Here is a 19,220-nt window from a genome sequence, read left to right as displayed (position 1 = left end):
TTAAAGATGAAGCTGGATGTAGAAGGTTCATGTAGCGTATTATGCAGCTATTGAGGTAACTGTGGTATATTTGAGACCATTTACTTGGAATTAATGTCAGTTAATTGAAGTATAACGAAGTATGATCTAGCATTCTTTATTGTGTTATGAGGTGTGCTAGTTAGAAATTCTGATTTTCCTTTTAAAAGGAGAAAAAAGGACAGAGACTGGTGTATTATATTAAGTCATAAAATTTTAATGTTGCATTCAGTCAGACAATCATCATTCGAAACAATTTTTTAATGACAATTCTCTAAAAACATACAATATTATTCTACTAGGTTTGAACCACTCTCTTCCACTTTCTCACTCCCTCCTCCATTCCTGTTGCAATGTCAAAGTTGCATGACCTGCTAAGGATGAATCAGATCAGTACCTGGTTAAAATGGTCTGAAGGAGAGTGTGTCAGGACAGGGTAAGTGGGATATTAGATGTGAGCAAACAGGAAACCTGAGAAAGAAGAGTGAACATAATCTGAGGAGTAGAGACCATTAGATTCTGAATTGGGCAGTTGGAGCCATACTTGGTCATTCTCCATGAGATCGATGACAGCACTGCCAGAAGCCTGGTCAAGGTATCCTTTCTTGTATTCATCATAGGTGTACATAATTGGGGAACCATTTTTGTAGAGTGCAACCCAAACGTTTGTTCCTTTTGCATGTACGTGGTAGGAGAAATAGTACAGTCCAGGGGTCCTGCAAGTGAAGATTCCTGTTCTGGGGTCATAGTGTTGCTGCCTATTGTACAAGATTTTATCAAATTTGATGGGGACTGTTGCTGCAGGGTAGGCTTTTGAGAGGATGACACTGAAAGCAGACACTGGCATCCCTGTCAGAGCTTGGTTTACTCCTCCTTTTATGAAAGATATCCCTGATAGCTCCCGAGACTCTCCTGCTTTAACATAGCCTTCGGGCATCTGTGGGATTACAGCTTGGCCAGGGGGACCAGGAGGACCTGGGGGGCCAGGCAAGCCAGGCTCACCATTGCTGCCTTTAGGCCCAGGGGGTCCAGGTGGTCCCATGGGTCCACTTAAGCCTTTTGTGGAAATGCCTGCTGGGCCCGGCAGTCCTGGTGCTCCTTGCTCGCCCTTCGCACCAGGAGCTCCTGGCAGGCCAGGGGGGCCAATGGGGCCTCTGATCCCAGGTATTCCTGAAGGCCCTCTGGGGCCTGGCTCACCGTTGGACCCTGGCACTCCCTTGGCTCCTTGTGGACCCATTGGACCAGGCAGCCCAGGTAGCCCAGCAGGGCCTGTATCACCTTTTGGACCTGGGAGACCTGGGTGTCCCTTAGGACCAGCAAGACCCTGCTCACCTGGGTATCCTGGTTTTCCCTCTAATCCTGGTAGGCCTCGTTCCCCCTTGGCCCCTGGGAATCCCGGGTGGCCTGCAGGGCCCATGTCACCTTTGGGCCCAGGTAGGCCATTCTCACCAGGCAAACCTTTGAGTCCATGAGGGCCCATGTTCCCTGGTGGCCCAACTGGCCCTGGTTCTCCTGGCACACCAGCGGGACCTTGGTCTCCTTTAGGTCCTGGAAGGCCAGGAGGACCTTCAGGCCCTCTGTGTCCCTTCATCCCTGGTAATCCTGGCTTTCCAAAACCTGGGAGTCCTGGGGATCCAGGCAACCCTGCAGGTCCAGGATGTCCTTTGGCTCCAGGGATACCTGCTGCTCCTGGTGGTCCCATTGGTCCAGGCTTGCCAATGCCAACTTCTCCAGGTTCACCTGGGAGACCCTGGGGACCTGGGAGACCAACTGCTCCAGGTGCGCCTGGAAAACCTCGGTCACCTTTCAGACCTGGCTGACCTGGCAGGCCATTTTCACCAGGCTTTCCTATCCCAGCAGGACCAGGGGGGCCCCGGGGTCCTTGTGGGCCTGGAAGACCCCTGCCACCTGGGCGGCCTGGAATTCCAAATCCATTTTCTCCCTTTTGTCCATTTATACCTGGGATACCTGGCTCTCCCTTCTCACCAGGGGGTCCCCTTGGCCCCTGAGCTCCTGGAGGGCCTTGTGGTCCTGTCTTGCCAGGGACAGTCAGTCCTGCGGGGCCAGGGGTGCCGGGTGGCCCTTGTGGTCCTCTTGCTCCTGGGAGTCCAACAGGTCCAGGTTCTCCTTTCTCACCATTTAGTCCTCTTGCTCCTGGCTTTCCTGGTAGACCTGGCACTCCTGGCTTTCCTACCGCAGAGAATCCAGGTGGTCCTGGGGGACCAGGGGGGCCTTGGGGACCCGGACTTCCAAACCCTGGCTTTCCTGCAGGACCTGGTTGTCCTCTTGGTCCAGCGGGGCCTGGGGGACCAGGGGGTCCTTGTTCTCCCCTTACCTGCACACCTGCTGGAGAGAGGAAACCAGATCAACCAGGGCATCTACAACACATTTGCAGGCAGTGTAGCATGGTGGTAAAATGCATGGAGGGTTAATTTAACTTCAGCCTCTTAGAAGTCAAGTTTCACTTGCTGTGTTGGTCACTGAGAACCTGCCATTCAGAGTAAAAGTGCAGCCCTTACAAGTAACAAGTGCAGATTTGTTGGAAATGTGAGATACAAGACCTCTAGAATTTTTTTTTTTTTTTTTTTTACTTCAATACATTCAAGGTCATCAGAGAGCTTAAAAAAATGCTGTGCAAGTAGATGCAGACTATTAAGTAAGGAAAAAAAACCCTAGACAGGTAACAGATTTAGCAGGTCATTGGACTTGATGAATGAAATGACAGAAAACAGTCTGTGCAGGTGCAGCAGCTTTTTGGAAACAACTTGGTGCTACATTTAAGTAGAGAGAATTTTGTTCTTCTGTTCTTCCAACTTTCAAAAGTGGCCCATGGCACTGGTTCTTTTATAAATATATGAATGGTACATTTTCAGATATTGTCTGAAAGACTTTTCTCTGTCATAAAAAATTCACACAGTGGTAAGGTCACAACTGATAATTCATTTTACTGCTGTCAGAATTCCAGCATGGTAATGGAGTTTTTTAATACTACTTCATTTTCTTAGTTACCAAAACAGCAGGTGGAGCCACTTAACCAAATGTCACAAATAGAGGAATAAACAAAGCTCACTGCTTAGTTTTATGTGTGCTTTGGAGGACCCTGCAGCTTTATGTTGGAATTAGCATGCTGATTTGTTGGACATTTCATACAAGTTTAACACAGATACTGTGAGACTACTTCAGCAGTTTGCAACAACTGGCAGCATTAAAGAAAAAAATGGCATACCTGTGATGGATATCAATTTAAGAAGTCATTTTAAAAATAAGAAACTGAAGGATACAAAAAAACCCTGGATTCGGTTTTTTATATTAGCAACACATTCTATTGAATACTTATTTAGAAATTATTATTATTTGATCAACAATTGCATCAGCTACAATTTTTCCTTTCAGTCTCTCACAAAAAGACAATTGTATGTATTTTATATATATATATATATGCATATATGCATATATATATGTATATATACATGAGATTTATACAATGACTATTTGGCTGTCTCTTAGATAATAAACTGCATTTTCCAATATGTGGCTAGTCTTGTTGAACCAAAAGTGAGGTAAAGGAGGAAACTATGCTTTTACATATTGGTTTGTTGGTTTGGTTTTTTTTAATAATAGAGGTGTGCTTATGAAATACATTTGATTTTGATTTGTTATTGGATGTGGAAGTTTGCCTTCTTCCTGTATTGACAGGGAAATTGTTCTTATCTATATAGTGTAGAGAGTGCGTTTTCTTTTCTGCTGATGCATAAAATCAGCACAAATGCATATCAACTTATTTTGCACATCTTCCTATCTCATCCTTCTTAAGGCCATGAAAAGGCCAATAGCTGTTAAAAATCCTGCACCTAGAGAACAAGCATGGTCTCTGATTTATTTTGGATATATTGACAAGTTTTGTTTTGTGACAGATTGCATCAGACTTTAGCTCTGAGTGTATCTCCTAATTTACTTTTACCATATTTGAGATGCAAGTGTCAGTCCTAGGTTCACAGAGTGGTCGGTCCTGCCAATTTTGCCTAAGATGTTAAAGGCATTGTCAGCACTCATGTTGTTATAGAAATTTCCTGTGAGGTGTATAGTTCCAAAGTTTTGCTGGTTTTAGATTAAAATTGTAGTTTTAATTGTGCTGTCTAAAAGCAGTGGTTATTCCTCTGAGAAAAGGACTGCTAAATCCATTAATGAAGTAGAATTTATACCAAGAACACTGGAGTATTGATTGGCTACTCTTTTACATGTCTCAGCACATACCTTGATGCAAAATTGGTTTGCAGTCAAATCCCATATAGGTACTGAATTAAGTATGTAGACTTTAGCATAACATGCAATAATGGCTTTTTTAAACATTGCTGAATAGTGAGACCTCATTCAATTATTGTTTTCAGCTTTTCAAATATTTCAAGCCAAAGAGATACTGGTTAAAAAATTATGTTCTGGAGAGCTGTCAAGACTAAGATTTTTTTAAACAATTTTACCAAACTAAATGAAGCCTTAATAGGCTTTGTTTGCCAACAGAAATAGTGTGATCTGTTTTATGTTGTCCTGAGTCACCAGTTTGGGTTTAGACTGCAACTTCAGTTCCAGACTGCTTTTTGACAAAGCTGTACAAAGCAAAAAGATATTTTTTTGGTAGCTATATCTGTATAGTCAATGTTTGGTGATCAAATTGGAAAAGTAAGCTATGGTAAAAAGCTTGCCGCTATTACTTGAGCTACTTGCAAGTGGAACAACTCAACAACTAGACAAAAGCTGAATTGATTTGCTTCTGTAGGTTCCTGTTTTATTCTTCTGAGATCATCTGAGATTAGAAGTGACAATCTCCAGCAGTCTTCCCTCTTTAAATTTTTCTAAAAACTCTCCATAGGATGCTTGTTTTCCAGACTCAGGAATAACAGGCCTCCATTTCACAGCTCCTCCAAATCAGAATTTGTCAAGCACTTTTGAATGACTGGACTTGCATGTCCATGTAAAACTGTAGGTTGTTCCTGCTGTTGAGGTCTAGTATATAGTCTTCTGTTACATTTCCTAAATCAAGACCATTTTACGCTTGTCAGGTTTTTTTATAATCATTCTAAATATGAATTTTCACTCACATTAGATTCTGTGTTCGTATATAAAGTGAAAACTTAGTTCAGGACAATTAATTTCCCCCTTTCACACCATTTTCTGTCTACCCTGATTCTTGCTTAATTTGTTGCTGGTTTCCCCCTTCCCAAATGTTTTCTATAGAGGGGTAAAGAGAACCTATGTGAGAAGTGAGTGAAGTATACTAGAAGATAACCAAGTAAATACTATACTTCACTTAAAAATAGTATAAATAGGTAAATTATTCTGAATGAAGTCATGGAAAAACACAATGAAAAGCTAATGAGGAAGGAGGGAGGAAATTAAGCATTTAACTCAGTGAGAATTCTAGTTAGTAGGTCCTCAGAGTAGCTGTTTATGTGCATATACCTAAATTTCATCAGGGAGTGCTAGGATTCCAGGAAGTTCTTGTGCTGAAGACAATATTTTGTCTTCGAAATATTTTGAAGGAGAATATTTTGGGGGTAAGGTTCCCAGCCATGCTGCTCTCACTTGTTTCTTACTGCAGAAATTCTTGGAGCATGTGGGTTGGAGCTGGTTGGTATGGGACCAGTGCTGACGCCAGCTGGTATGAGACCAGAGCCTCTTTGAGCTTGATATGTGCTGCTCATGATCAGACAGTCCATAGGATCTGTCTGCAGAGCTGTTCTGAATCAAAAACTCCCTGAATGAGGCTAATGTGGATGCAATGCCTCAAGCAGCAATTCCAGATTTGCCCATGTCCTTTATCTGGTGAAGAGAAGATTATTTGCTAATGCTGTTTTCTGAGCCCCTCATTCAGTTTTCCCCATTTCCACCCAAGTGTGATTACTACAGCTAAAAGTGAATGAGATACAGGGAAAAGGGGGGAAAGAAAAAAAAAGAAAAAAAAAAGCTGTTTTGAATAGGCCTGATGATATCTGGAAGAAAATAATGCTATTCTCAGGGGTTAAGGTAGGATGTTTACAAGGAAGACACACTTCTCTTAATTTTAGTGATGACAATTTTGAATAGTCATTATGGATCAGAAGCTTTGAGTTCAAGATTTTAAAAAAGATGTTTCCATGCCTAAGCATGGAAAAATAAAACAGAACTCAAATAGTTTCAAACACTAGGGATAGCACCTGTTCAACTTAAAGGGACAGAGGAGAAACCAGAAATAAGATGAAACTATGTAGCATTGCAGTTAGGTCTGGCTTATCCAAGCTGCCATACGACTGATTTATGCAGTGAAGAGGGTTTTTAAAATATACTAAACCCGGAATTGTGTTTTTACTCTGTGCTTATCCTCATAATTAAAGCATAAGCTTAAATCACTCATGAAAAACTTTATGGAAGTTTATAGCACATTTTTGCAACTACATATCATTTTATTTTGTCTTTCTAGGCTTTAAGCAGGTCTTCATTTGCCCATGTGTATCATATACATATTTAAATGCATACCTATGCTCTGTTTTAAGTATAGCTAACATGACAAAATATGTAAAAGTTCTTCCTGAAAGCAGGTAGGTTGTAGGTGACAGGCCTGTTACTAGAAACCCCAGTGCTGAATCAAGAAATTTTAAGATAATTAGCATGTTGTACATCATTATGTACGCAATCATCTTACTCCCACTATTGAAGCAGAGGTCTGGAGCTGTTACTTTGTTTCTGCTCTATATGCCTTTGGAGGCATATTGTGTAAAACATTTTTCTGACAGGTGTGCATCTTTTTCAGCAGGAGGCAACACCAGAGCCACTGTAAATTTTTTCTCAAGTGATAAAATTATTTCAATAAACCTGAACAGTTAGTGAAACTTGAATACCAGTAGTATAAGCAAAGAGCTTTCAGTCATGTATTGAACCTTTGGAAATAATTGTGTTAGTTTATCATGAAAAAAATAGTAAACTTACCTTGACTCTTTACATTGTATGGTAGAAAATGTGGCCCTTTGATGCTGGATTGCTTCTGATATCGCTCAGAAAAATACCCATCACCACCATGGACATTGTTCAGACAAAACAGCAGCAGTAAAGATATTTGTAAATGCATGTTTCCAAATCTGTTCTGTGTTAGAAAAGGTAGAGAAAGTTTGTTGTAAAGAAAAGCTCTGGCTTTGGAGCATAAAATATTGGTATTAAAATTATTAATTATTCTTAAATTATTCTTAAATTATTGGTATTAAAAGTAACATTATTTTGTGCTTACTTCCATCTGCTTTCACGAGTTTTGAAAAATGCTCTAAGAAAAAGGGAATCAGCATTGCTATCACTTTTATTGATGGAGCTGTTATACAGATAGATTAGAGGCAATAGTCTCACTGTTAGGAAAAGAAATTTTGATTGGATGGCAGCCTATTCAAGACAACAGTATTCGAAAACAGAGATTATTTTAACTAGATCTCCAAGTAAATTCAGGAGTTCTATATAGCAAAACTCCTGAAAAGAAGTTTTCAGTGAAAATACATAAACACTTCCATGATCATACTGCCTCTGTAATGCTATAGCAAATGAAGCATGAAGTCCTGGTTCCTTCAGCATCAGTGGCAAAAATCTCACTGAGGCTGAAACCTGGTTTTTACCTGTAGCCCTACAAAGAGCCCCAGTGGCAGTGAGGTTGCTGTCACTGGCCCTTAAATATCAACCCTCTTCCCTCCTCAGACAGAAAACAGGCATCCTGAAGAAGTTACCTTCAAAACCAAAGAGAATAGAACGAAATCGTGACATACCAAAATGTTGTGGAGCTCCAATGCAGAGTGGTAGAGGAGTGAATCCTCATCTGCTGAGGAGTTCTTCTGCCACTGGTGAGTGAGCAGAAGCTGATGATTTCAAGTGCCACCCTTGAGTATTTATCTGGTTTTCCCCTTAGTTGGGTGACTGCTGGACATAAGCTCCTCCCCCAAAATCAGTAAGCAGTAATTACCTGTGTGTGTATAAGTGTTTTTTAGGAGTGGGGGAGAGCTATTTTGGGCAGTCATCCTAGATTCTCTTAGGGTTTTCTTTTTGTTACTTTTTTCTCATTATTTTCTTGGATTTATTATTGTTTATGAGATTGTATTGCTCATAGCTGCTTTTTTTCTAAATTTTTTTATTTTTTTCTAAAAATTTATTTTATTTTTTAAACCTCTCTGTATTTAGAATTGATACAGCTAGCACTGGGAAAAATCATGAATTAGTAAGTAAGGTTAGTAATTCCAAGTGTTCATTTAAATTTCTCTGTAAATGTTTTAAGGAAAGACCTATGCATTTTGAACTTTGTTGAGCTGTTACTTTCAGGAGTAACCCCACTGAAGTTTGTAGAGACCATTTATGTGGGTAACTAGAGACTACTTATGTGAGTAATTATTCACTGGGATACAAGTGAAGGCCTTCAAATGAGTTAAGATGTTAATAAGGGAGTTGTCAGAGAACTTGATTACTTTTAAGCAGTTAGTTTAGGAGATTATCTTCACGTTACATCTCTACACTTCTGTTTTGATGTTGGAGGGTATACTACTACACATATAATGGAAGTAATGTTTCTGTGTAAAGAAATCTTGAAATGCGAGTTCACCCTAAAAAATGAGAACTTCTTTGTGTCCAGTTGTGTCAAGTGTGCTGAAATCCACACTGCTTAATTTTGCAAATGTTAACACAGAGTGATGTTTGGGGGTTTCAGTTTAGTAAATTTCAACTAATGCTGGTTTTAGTGTTGATGAATCAAACTGGTTATGGATTTAGCTCTTAAGAAATTTTGTTAAACCAGTCTTACTTCATGGACTGTACCTACAGATTGCAACTTTTTTTTTTTTTTAAATAAATCCTACAGTGATTCAGCACCACTTTATTGAAGTTCAGTACTACATAGGCAGTAACTCTCCGTCTTTGAATTCTTTGTGACTCTGAATAATCTTTTAAAACTGAAAGTCAAAATGAAAGACAAGAAACAACTTTTCTGATTAAGGATGAAACTGTAGCATTAAATATATAGTGCACTTTGCTTTAAGAAAAAAATACCTACATAGAAATTATCTGTGTATTAAAACTCTCTTGCAATTGCAGATACTTTGATATTCATATATGGTATTCAATTTTGTAGTAGATATAGGAGTACTAATAAATAATGTGTATTATTGTCAGTTCTCATGCATGATAGGTACAGAAGGAACACCTGTTACTGTTCCAACCAAAAAACAGAGCTGGTGGCCCTGAACCCTGTGGCTATCCTGTGGAATGACAGGTTAACGTGGGCTGAATTTTACCTGCTCCATGTCTTTGTTTAATTCCACACTCTTCAGCTTTTTTGGCTTTTATGTATTATGGCAAATATCCTAGAACACAAGTTACTGTACTGAAAGGGACCAGTGGACCATCAAGTCTGTTCTGCTTCCAATTGTGCTAATACCTTTGCTTACTAGAGGACTGGATTAATGTTTTAACTTAAACTGATGCAACAATTTATTCAATGTATTGTTGAACAGTTCTTTTCTTCTATTCTTCTTCCTAGCCATCCTCTAAACAACACTCTTCTTGTACAATTTTTGTAAATAACCCTTTTTTGCTTCAGGGGTCTTCAGACTAAAGCCTACCTTCTCCAATAAACTTGCATGCCTGACCTGGTCAGTGATTTTCAAAGAGTTTGCATATCTGAGATGGCATTTCTACTCCCCACAAATGTTTTCAGTTTCTTTTAGTCTTTCAGAGAAAGACAGTGTATCCTCAGGTTTTTTTTTTTGTGTAATTTCTCAAGGTGCTTTATTTAAAAAATTAGTTTCTATAAACTCAAATGAGAATCCAGTCATCCACTTTCAGAGGTAGAAAATATATGGGCATAAAGTTTTTTTCCTTCTTGAAAAAACACAGCTCTAGCCCCTTTTTTTGGTTTGTATAAATCCAAAAATAGCTTTTGATTTTTTAAAGCATTTAAATATACAGCCCTTAGTGGGAAGTGTGGTTGTTGCTAATTTGACAATATTTAGTTAAGAACAGCAGGCAACAGTTTCATGCACACACAGTTTTGTGCTAATTTCTTGCCTAATTCATAAATACCCCCAAAGCAGGCACACTTATGTTACAAAAGCACCAAAAATTTACACTGATATTTGCCCAGCTGTCTCGCGTCCTGCCTTGGCTCCCTCTGGGCAGCAAGGTGAATAATCTCTATGTGTCTCTGCATAAATAGGGATGATTGTGGGGTCAAAAGGTATATACAGGCAAACCCGTTGTCCTTGTGATTAACCTGAGCTCCACCCTATTGTGCTATCTTATGCCACTTCTTTGGCTTGAGGTTTTGTTTTTTGTGGGTGTGGGAAGTTGAGGTAGAATTGGAGTTCACTGCTTTTGTATGTTTTCCCTGTTGCTGTGGCTCTTTCATATTGGCAGAGCAGTAACATGCATTTAGTGCTAAGTGTGCATATGAAAGGTGTGCTGTGGTATGTATTTGCCCTTGCAAAAATACATGCAACAGACACACTTGTGTATATCTATTTACAGTAATAGCACATCATAAACTAAAAAGGTTATTTGCAAAGCTGTTTTCAAAATACAAACCTTCAGATGCTTTTGTTTTATAGTTACGTGTTTAGAAGGTAGTTGTTGCTTACAAATGAAGGTGTCTTCATTCCCTCCTCCCCACAAATGTAATAGTCAGGAATAAAATTTGATCTGTTCTGCTACTTCCGAACTTTCTTTTTAGTAGTCTACTGGCTGCATCCTTCCATTTAAAGGTAGTCATGTTATTGTGATATTCAATTGCTTAAGTCTTAAGTTTAACTGCAATGAAGAGACTCCAAATAGTCTCTATGGACCACATGAATGGTACTGAAGTCAAAGCCTCCAGTGCCATTTGCAGCAGTCTGCAGTGTTTCATCAGATTTGCAGACTGGATGTTCAGATTGTTGTTGAATGTTGCTGGAAAGCATGTACTTACACATGCTTTTCAAAATCCCTTTTTGCTTTGGTCTCTTACTCCCACAGGGTCAGCAGAAACACGTGTAACATGGATGTGACACCATGATTTGGGAAATGGGAACTGACTTTCACCACAACCCTGCAAGTTACTTACAAAGTGACTTGAGTGAGTCCCACAATAAACAACAGTTTACAAGGAAGGAGCACGGAACATCTTAATTAAGCATAAATTGTAATAAAACAATAAACCACTCTCTGTCATGCACCCTTTAAAAAAAAAAAAACAAAAAACAAAAACAAAACAAAAAAAAACCCAAAAAACCACACCACCACCAGCAAGCTGAGAAGCAAAACTCCAGAAAAGGTTGTGCTAGGTCATTATAGTAGCTGGGAACTCGCCAGTTATGTTCTTGATGCTGAGGATACTCATTGTGAATATATTTATTGTTTTGACTTGGAGTATGTGATCTTAAGTTTTGTACCACCTAAGCACAAACCATGAGCTTAGTTTCAAATAACAGAGTTCTCTGAAAGTAATAACTCACAGCTTTAACTTGTAAATTGTCTTTTTTTTAAATAACTGGCCTTTAGTCAAAATCCTGACTTTTTTTTCTTAAAATTGCTTATGGATTATAGTTACTGTTTATGGTAAAAAATGGTACTCAAGGAACCTGGTCTGTGGAGGGCTGTTTATTCCCTTTATTTGGATAAATAATCTCAGTAGTGAAGAAAGAGTCAAAAGTGTGCTGGTGGGAGATTTTTCCATTAATTTAAAAAGTAGAGTGAAAAACGGGGAGTAATTTGTTATTGATGATATAAAATCAAAACACTGTTAACATCAGGACACAATGCTTTTACTGCTTCTGGCTCAGGTCCAGTTTTCTTACTTGCTTGAAGTAACCTTGAAGAATGTCCTAGTCTGTGACAAGTTTTCTTCTGTTAAAATGCTTGTACCCAAAACACATGGTTTTGGAAAGGACTCTAGGCAGCAAAGGACTGTAACAGTTTCTAGCACCATCTCTGGTGAACAAATTCTCCAGTCTCCAATTTTAAGTTTTAAAAAAAAAGGTGTTAAGAGTTTCCAGAAGAAGTTTGAAAACCTGCCATGAAATTAAAGGAATAATTGGATTTCCTAGTTTGTGGTATGCTTTATGGTTCTTGGAAACTCCTAAATCATGTCAACTCTGTGGTTTAAAGCTGTCCTCTATCCCTTTCTGTCATACAGTGGTGAAGTGTTCTCAACCACCCACAACAGCAGCCAGGTAAGCCCTCAATGGGAGTGCAGAGCAACAAAGTGTTCTGCTGAACCTGATGGGCCAGACTAACACAGTGGTTTCAGCTTTTTATTGCCCACAGTCAAATGGACACATAGGAATATGAAATGGGAAAATTTGTTAACTCGATAGCTGTGGGAGATCTGGGTGTTTGTTTTGATGCTGTTGGTTTCGGTTCGGTTCGTATTTATTGTAACATTCTATTTACATGGAGGGTATTTTCTACTCCAACACTAGCTCCTTGGACTGCACAGGACTAGAAAATATCTTGGTGAAAGAAATATTTACCTTGCTAATTGAAAAATAAATAAGATTCATTTTGAGTTTCAGAATGCATGTCATCTTTTTTAATTGAGAGGCTTGTTGAGGTAATGTGCAGGGCTGTGCAGCCCTATCTATATCCATATTTTGAGATATAATAAAGAATTCTCTTTAAACAAACCAAAACAAGCTCCGTTACTCCTACAGTCCTGTTGTACTCTTTTTATGGACTTTAAGTCCTCATACTCTTTTAACACTTGTAATTGTGGTCAGGTAAATGTCCTCCTTTCAAGTAGTAATGGAAAGATGGTCTGTATTTTTTCTGGCACTGCAAAACTGACTGCTGACCAGTTTGTTCTGTTCAGCTCAAGTAACTTGATCACAAGAGCTCTGTTTAATACAGCAGTTTATTTAAATAGATGACACCCAATTAAATATTTATAGTTGTATTCTGACTGAGTTAACTTGCAGGGACACTAAATAACCATGTTGAAACCTCGAGATGATGTGTTCCACATAGCTTATAGGGAAAGCTTTGAGACTGACATGAATTTTTGATGAAACAGTCCTCTGAGACAGGTAGTATTATTGATTATTGCTTTCTAACAACACTGCATTGCTTATCACCATGTTCACTAGGCTTGAATAAAGATAAGACTATCTTCACCCATCTTAGAGAATTTCTGGTAACTGAGTAAAAGATACCAAACAGAAGTACTGGTGTTAGAAAAGATGTTTTCCTTGGGTATCCTGTTAGCATGACCTTATTTCTCCCTCATTTTTATTTCTCCCTCCCTTGCTCCTGAAAGTAAAACCAACAAGTATTGTTTAAATGAATGTATTAATTTGAAACTCCTATCAGATATGTGGGATTAATTGAAAACCAATCATTTTCAAGGTTCTGAAAACACAAAGCTGGGTTTATAAATTAAATATTCATCCTTTCTTTCAAAAATGCTTTTCTAATAAGTGTAAATGATTAATTATTTAAAGTTTTGTATTTTCACTAGTTCTGTTTAGAAGTGCAAACATGCAGCTGATGGCAGGACTTGCATGGAGTGGAAGAACTTGTTGCACAGTTCAGGAAAATAAAATTTCCAGGAGCCTGGTCACTGAATAGCCTGAGTAAATGCAAAGATTTTGCTCTGGATTTGGCAAGGGAGTTCCACAAAACTCTTTCTGGAGCTACTTCAACATAACCAGATAAAGATGTTTCCAGTTCATTCTAGCTGAAGATGCTCATTTTCAGCCTTCTGGTTGATGTTAATTGCACTCCCAGTTGTGCCAATACAATGGTTTATTAAGCTTTTCTTTAAGAATTTGATTTGGATTAAAATCAGTCAGACTTTCCTAGGAGTGATGGAGGATGGAGGCTTGTTTTCTGTAGGTCCGTGTCATTTCACAGTGTGTTTTAAATTATTTTTAAACACGTTAAATAGATCAATAGTCTTCAAAAATTACTGCAAGTCTTCTTTCTATTTTCGTAAGTACCTGATGTTCTTGTTTAAAAAGAACATTCACATAGAAATGTAAATATGCTAAGTAGTCATATTTTCCCAGGGAGGACTATTTTTATTCTTTTTTTCAATTCATGCTCTATTTTTTCACTGATTTTTATTAGATTATTTAATAATTTTCTCTACCTCTGTGCTTGCTGGACTCAAGGTTTCTGTCAGAATGCCCTGAACCACACTGAATAAAGTAGAAACCATGGAAAAAAAGAGTGGGAACCACTTCTACTTTCCTAAAGGTGAAAAAGTTCATGCAGCTTCCTTTCATATCCCATAATTAGGGGAATCTTCCAAATAGTTGGTCAAAAATAGGTGTAACTGAGCTGCTTTTTCAAGTATACCCACTGGAGCATGTAGTCAGCCTGGTGAATAGTCTCATTCATTGACTATACTACCTGCTGTGGTTTGGACAATTGGCACAGAGTTGTTTTTAAATTTCCATGTTTAAAAACAGATGCCAAAGGGGGAAATCCAGACTTTTACAACCAGAACAAATAAAAAGATGTCTGAGTTCATTTTAAAAATAAGGGATTTGTTTGTTTTATTAAGTCTGGCATTTTAAATATTGCTGTTTTGTTTTAATATATTTAAATTGACACTTTAAAAAGGTGTTTTGGTGGGTGCGTGTGCCTATGATGAGTGCAAGTCCTACGAGGAGTAGTGGAGGAAGCTGAAGTTGTTTGGCCTGTAGAAAAGAGTCTCGGGGAGGGAGGGGGGGGACGCCTTATTTCCCTCTACAACTACCTGAAAGAAATTAGAGTGGGTTCCAGTGTCTTTTCCTAAGCAGAGAGTGATACAACAAGAGGAAACAGCCTCACGTTGCACCAGGAGAGGGTTAGATTGGATATTAGGACAAATTCCTTTACCAAAAAGGTTGTCAAGCATTGGAGCAGGCTGCCCAGGGAAGGGTGGAGTCACCATTCCTGGAGTTATCTAGAAGACTTCTAGATGTGGTGCTTAGGGAAATGGTTGGACTTGATGATCCTAAAGTGTTTTGAAATCGAAACGATTCTATGATTCTGTATAAATTTTTTATACTCTCTCACTTATGCAAAATAAGCTTGTGTCCATGAAGCCTAAGTGTTCCTGATGATGATTAATAGACTAGCTTTCATTTCAATTAGCTGAAATTGAATTTTTACAGGCATTATATTGTCACAAAGGAGAGTCATAATTACTTGCTTTTAATAAGGTGCTAATGTAGTGTCAGCTTTTAATATTACAGAAAAGGCTATGAAGGGCTACAAAGTTTTATAGGTGACATTTGCTGTATTACCTGACTCAAATCACAAGTTTCAATGTCTCTTGTAGGACATTTTCCTCCATAGGAGGAAAACCACATGAATATGAAGGATGATCTTTTTTTATGATCTTTACTAGTAGGCTTTTGCATTCAAAGCTTTGAGGACCAAAAGAGAGTTACATAAAGAGGCTCATTTGTAAAGCAGATAGATACTTTCCAAACTACTGATACAAAAACATATGGAGATACCAGGAAAGATGAGGTCTCCTAAACTCATGACAGACAACCTGACCAAACTTCATCCTGTTTCCAACGGTGATATTTGCTGCCCCTGCTGCTACTGCACTAAATGGTGAAAAAAAAAACCAAAATTGAAAATTGGACTCCTGCTGGAGGTGAAGTGACTTCTGCACCCATTGACGGTGATCTCCACAAATCACAGATATTGCACCAGCGAAGTTCTGCTGCATACAAAAGTAAAAGTGGGGATAGGAAATGGGCTAAGGAGGGAAAGACTCATTTATCCATGTCACATAGTCCAAATTGTGATGTGGACTCTGAATTGTATGATTATCTCATGCAACATTTCTCTTTAAAAATTCTTGTAGAGCATTTGAGTTTGTCCTCCAAAAAGCTGTGGATTCCAGTTTGAGGGCTACTGTTAGTATTTGTGTGCAGTGGGGGAAAGTATCATGATTACGTGGAGGACTTTTTAACAGCAGAAAATAAGGGTTGCTCTAAATTAATTTTCAACCAAAAATAAGTGTGGAATCTGAGGAGCTGTGGCTAAAATGAATGCTGTTATTTAATATGGTATCTATGCTAGTGTCATCATATCATTTAACATTTAATCTGATACATTCAATTCAATGGTTCTACTGGCATTGCATGGCTTATCCAATTAGTATCTGGTTACACCTTTCTGCACTAGAAACAAGACAAGGTTTTATCTTTATATTTGCGTATTTTCAGTCTCATTCTGCATGCTAGCTTTTGCTTTTTTCTTAAAGGCACTTCACATTTTTCCAACAACAGACTTCAGTTAATACTAACAGTATTAGATTTGGACGTAGTAGATTCAAAAAGAAGCCTTATGTACAGAAGATGCATATACAAATTCAGTAGAAGTTACAAGAATGAGATTTAGAATTTCATTGAAACCCTTTCATTTACCAGCTTGAAATATTTTTAAATAAAGCTGAGAATCTTGAAACATTCTTCTTATTTCAGGACGTAAACATAAAACTATTTGTCTGTTGAAATATTAGTTCACCAAGAACACGTTAGGTCATTCAGAGAGAGCTTATTGTTTCAGAAAATAGACCTTCTGTGTCTATAGACCTGTAGTGGGATGTATTTGCTTACCTACGTATTAGTAAGTAAAAGCAAAATTAAAATAGTAGAATATTTTTCTCCTGTTTCCTTTTTATACCTGTCTAAATCCAGATCTTTTCTGGTATGTCCTGTGTACATAAATACTATTGGATTTCAGAGTTGGAGTCCACCTTTGACTGTGCTGATGACCACAGGATGTTTACATGAACTATGGCAGACTTTTCCCTCTGAGGCTTTCCTGCAGTGCTATATCCCTGAGACACTCAAGTCGTTTAGAACAGGGGGTTTTGTTTGTTTGTGCACCAATAACTTGCAGGTACTTTAAGGGAAGATATATTTAGGCCAGTCACGGAAGGAGTGCCAACACTGTTGGAAAACTGAGCTGGCAGGAGCATGAGCAGAATTTATTTGATATGTGAAATAATCTCTGGTCAACCTTACAACCTATTTAATACTGATATAGGATAATTTTACTACCTCTGCCAGTTTCTAGAGATCAAAAATGCCGAATAAAGATAAGACAAACCTTTGCATTGACAAAGCAAGATCTATTTTATAAACTTAATTGGAATAATGGGACACAGTTTTGTCATGTTATTTCTAAAACTGATCTGGAATGTTTAAACTTCTACTGGATCATCTTTTAGAAGCAGAGAAAGATCTCACTTTGAAAGTTGTATTCTCTAAGAAAGCAATTTGAAGTTTCTAGAGAATTTGATTAGAAGCTTTTGCAGTGATGCTACCTATGAATCTCACAGTTAGGGCTAAATGGTCTCTTAGGAACACAGGATCTTGCTCTTTCGACAGAGAAAAATCAAGAATAGTCATAGATGTAAGGACCTGTCTCTGTTGAGACTTGGCAGATTCAAGAATAGAGAGCAAGTTAAAATTCCAGTCTTTTGAAGCCATTTTTCTGTGGAATGATAGTGCAGGATGCACTACAGTTCAGCTATTTGCACAGAAAACTACCTCATGGTTGTTAAAACTTCTGGTAGAAGCCTCTCTCCCAGCTTGTTAAAATGCTCCTTAGAATCCTTCATTCCTAAGTTAGCTGAAAGACAAGTATGACACCTCAGGTGCAGGTGCTTTTTTGTGTCTAGTAGCTGGGAGAAGTTGGTTTGCATACTTCCATAGAACTGCCAAAAAGTAGTGATCAGCAAGACTATGTTTTGTGTTTGGAGATATTTTATGGCCTACATCTAAAATGTCTACTTGAAATAAACCATGTTTTTTTCCATGTTATATTAGTGTCCAGGAAAAGACTGTAGGCTGTCCAAGTCTCAACCATCAGTTTATAATCAAGGCCTGATGGCATTTGATTACATTTCAGGTGACTGCACAGTGGCCTGTGAAGTAAAATATTCCATTTTTGACACTGGTTTATGCAAATGTGGATCAGGCCTCTGATGTTTCTTCAAAGACATATATGCCCTAAGTTTGTATTTAACAGAAAATGAATTTATAAGCAGAGTCTAACAACACATTCTGAGTTTCTGCAGTCAAGTTTATGGCCCATCAAAGCTTAATCAGCTCCCTGTACCTCTACAGCACAGCATTTTTCTTTGACTTCTGCATTTATGCCGCATGCCTGGAAGGCACATAGGAAGCATCTCAAGTTTCTGTTCTTGTGCTAGGGGGACAAAGTAAATGTGATTATCTTCTGCCACTGCCTCTTCCAAAAGAAACACAGTCTGTTTCTTTTGGAGAGCAGTCCATTAAAAAACTAAGTAGGTGTGAGATCTTGACCCTGAAGGTGTAGATAAGCTCTTTGGGGCATTTAGATGCCAAACTCTTAACAAGCCTTTGTGGTGCAAATGCAATCAGAAATTCGTAATAATTGCATAAAATTTCATGGTGGTGTCAGACTGGATATTTTGCACATTGTACCACTATGTCCCAAATTCCTAACCTATGGAAGGAATGCCTTGGAGCTGCTTGGCAAGAGGTATGTACAGGACTAGGGTAGAGACTTTTTTTCCTGATGTTTTTATTAAAGGATGAACCGACAGTTTTAAACAAATCTTTGTGAAAAAGTAAAAGCATGAGGTATAAGAAGTTGCAGTTATTGCATGAAGGAGGTATTGAGTTGGACTTGTGAAAATATGGCAGCGTTTTATCTGAAAACCTAATCCTGATGAGACATCATAGTTCACCCTAAAGATGAATTATATGTATTTCCTGTTATAACATCAGGTAATTATTTTAATGTTTAAACTGTTTTCTCTTATGTTTTTACAATTCAGGACATCAGAGTTTTTTTTAAGGGAAACTATTTTCACAGTCTTTGCTTTTTTATTTTTAAAGACATAATATTTCATATTATTATTAAAAGCTGTTTGATCTACAAAAACTGGTATTGAAAGTTGCATACTCACACTCAATTGCCTTAAATTAAAATGAAATCTTCCCAAGAAAAAAAAAGCCAAGAATGCAAATGTTTCATATGTCCTTCACAGTACTGTAATTTTAAGCATGTTCACTTGTTATCTCTGTGTTGTCTCTCTCTTTATTGGTAACTGTATCCCTCTGAGATCCTCTTGCCAAACAGATGCTAGGAGTAGGAAACTAGTGCTTTGGAAAAGTTGAGACTCACAACTACCCTAGCTTTCGGCTTGTCGTCTCTTCCCAAAGGCATTTTTTTCC

At 38.2% G+C, this 19,220-nt stretch overlaps 2 protein-coding genes across 4 annotated transcripts in view; one reads left to right on the top strand and one right to left on the bottom strand.

The window, feature by feature from the left end:
• NT5DC1 (5'-nucleotidase domain containing 1) overlaps nucleotides 1–19,220 on the top strand; it is a 126,883-nt gene that overhangs the window by 16,475 nt on the left and 91,188 nt on the right. The window lies entirely within an intron of this gene.
• Nucleotides 209–7,867, bottom strand: COL10A1 (collagen type X alpha 1 chain). Of its 2 annotated transcripts, none has more exons than XM_066179364.1 (3): nucleotides 7,794–7,867; nucleotides 6,979–7,132; nucleotides 209–2,364 (listed from the first exon to the last, which is right to left on the bottom strand). In XM_066179364.1, the coding sequence occupies exons 2-3, from the start codon at nucleotides 7,115–7,117 to the stop codon at nucleotides 467–469; spliced, it is 2,037 nt and encodes a 678-aa protein (XP_066035461.1). In that variant the 5' UTR covers nucleotides 7,118–7,132; nucleotides 7,794–7,867; the 3' UTR covers nucleotides 209–466. The 2 variants fall into 2 exon arrangements, with proteins under 2 accessions (XP_066035461.1, XP_066035462.1); XM_066179365.1 differs by having other exon boundaries at nucleotides 209–2,361.

Source organism: Chamaea fasciata, unplaced genomic scaffold, assembly GCF_029207755.1.
Source record: "Chamaea fasciata isolate MVZ Bird 193981 ecotype frontalis unplaced genomic scaffold, bChaFas1.0.hap1 SCAF_3, whole genome shotgun sequence".
Classification (NCBI taxonomy): domain Eukaryota; kingdom Metazoa; phylum Chordata; class Aves; order Passeriformes; family Sylviidae; genus Chamaea; species Chamaea fasciata.
This window is presented reverse-complemented; position numbering and strand designations above follow the sequence as displayed.

Bases quoted from the DNA above. Each gene is read 5' to 3' on its own strand.
- COL10A1 (XM_066179364.1), bottom strand. From the start codon at position 7,117: ATGCATTTACAAATATCTTTACTGCTGCTGTTTTGTCTGAACAATGTC. The intron at 2,365-6,978 runs GTAAGTTTACTA...TCCTCTCTCCAG, and splicing joins ATACAATGTAAAGAGTCAAG to CAGGTGTGCAGGTAAGGGGA.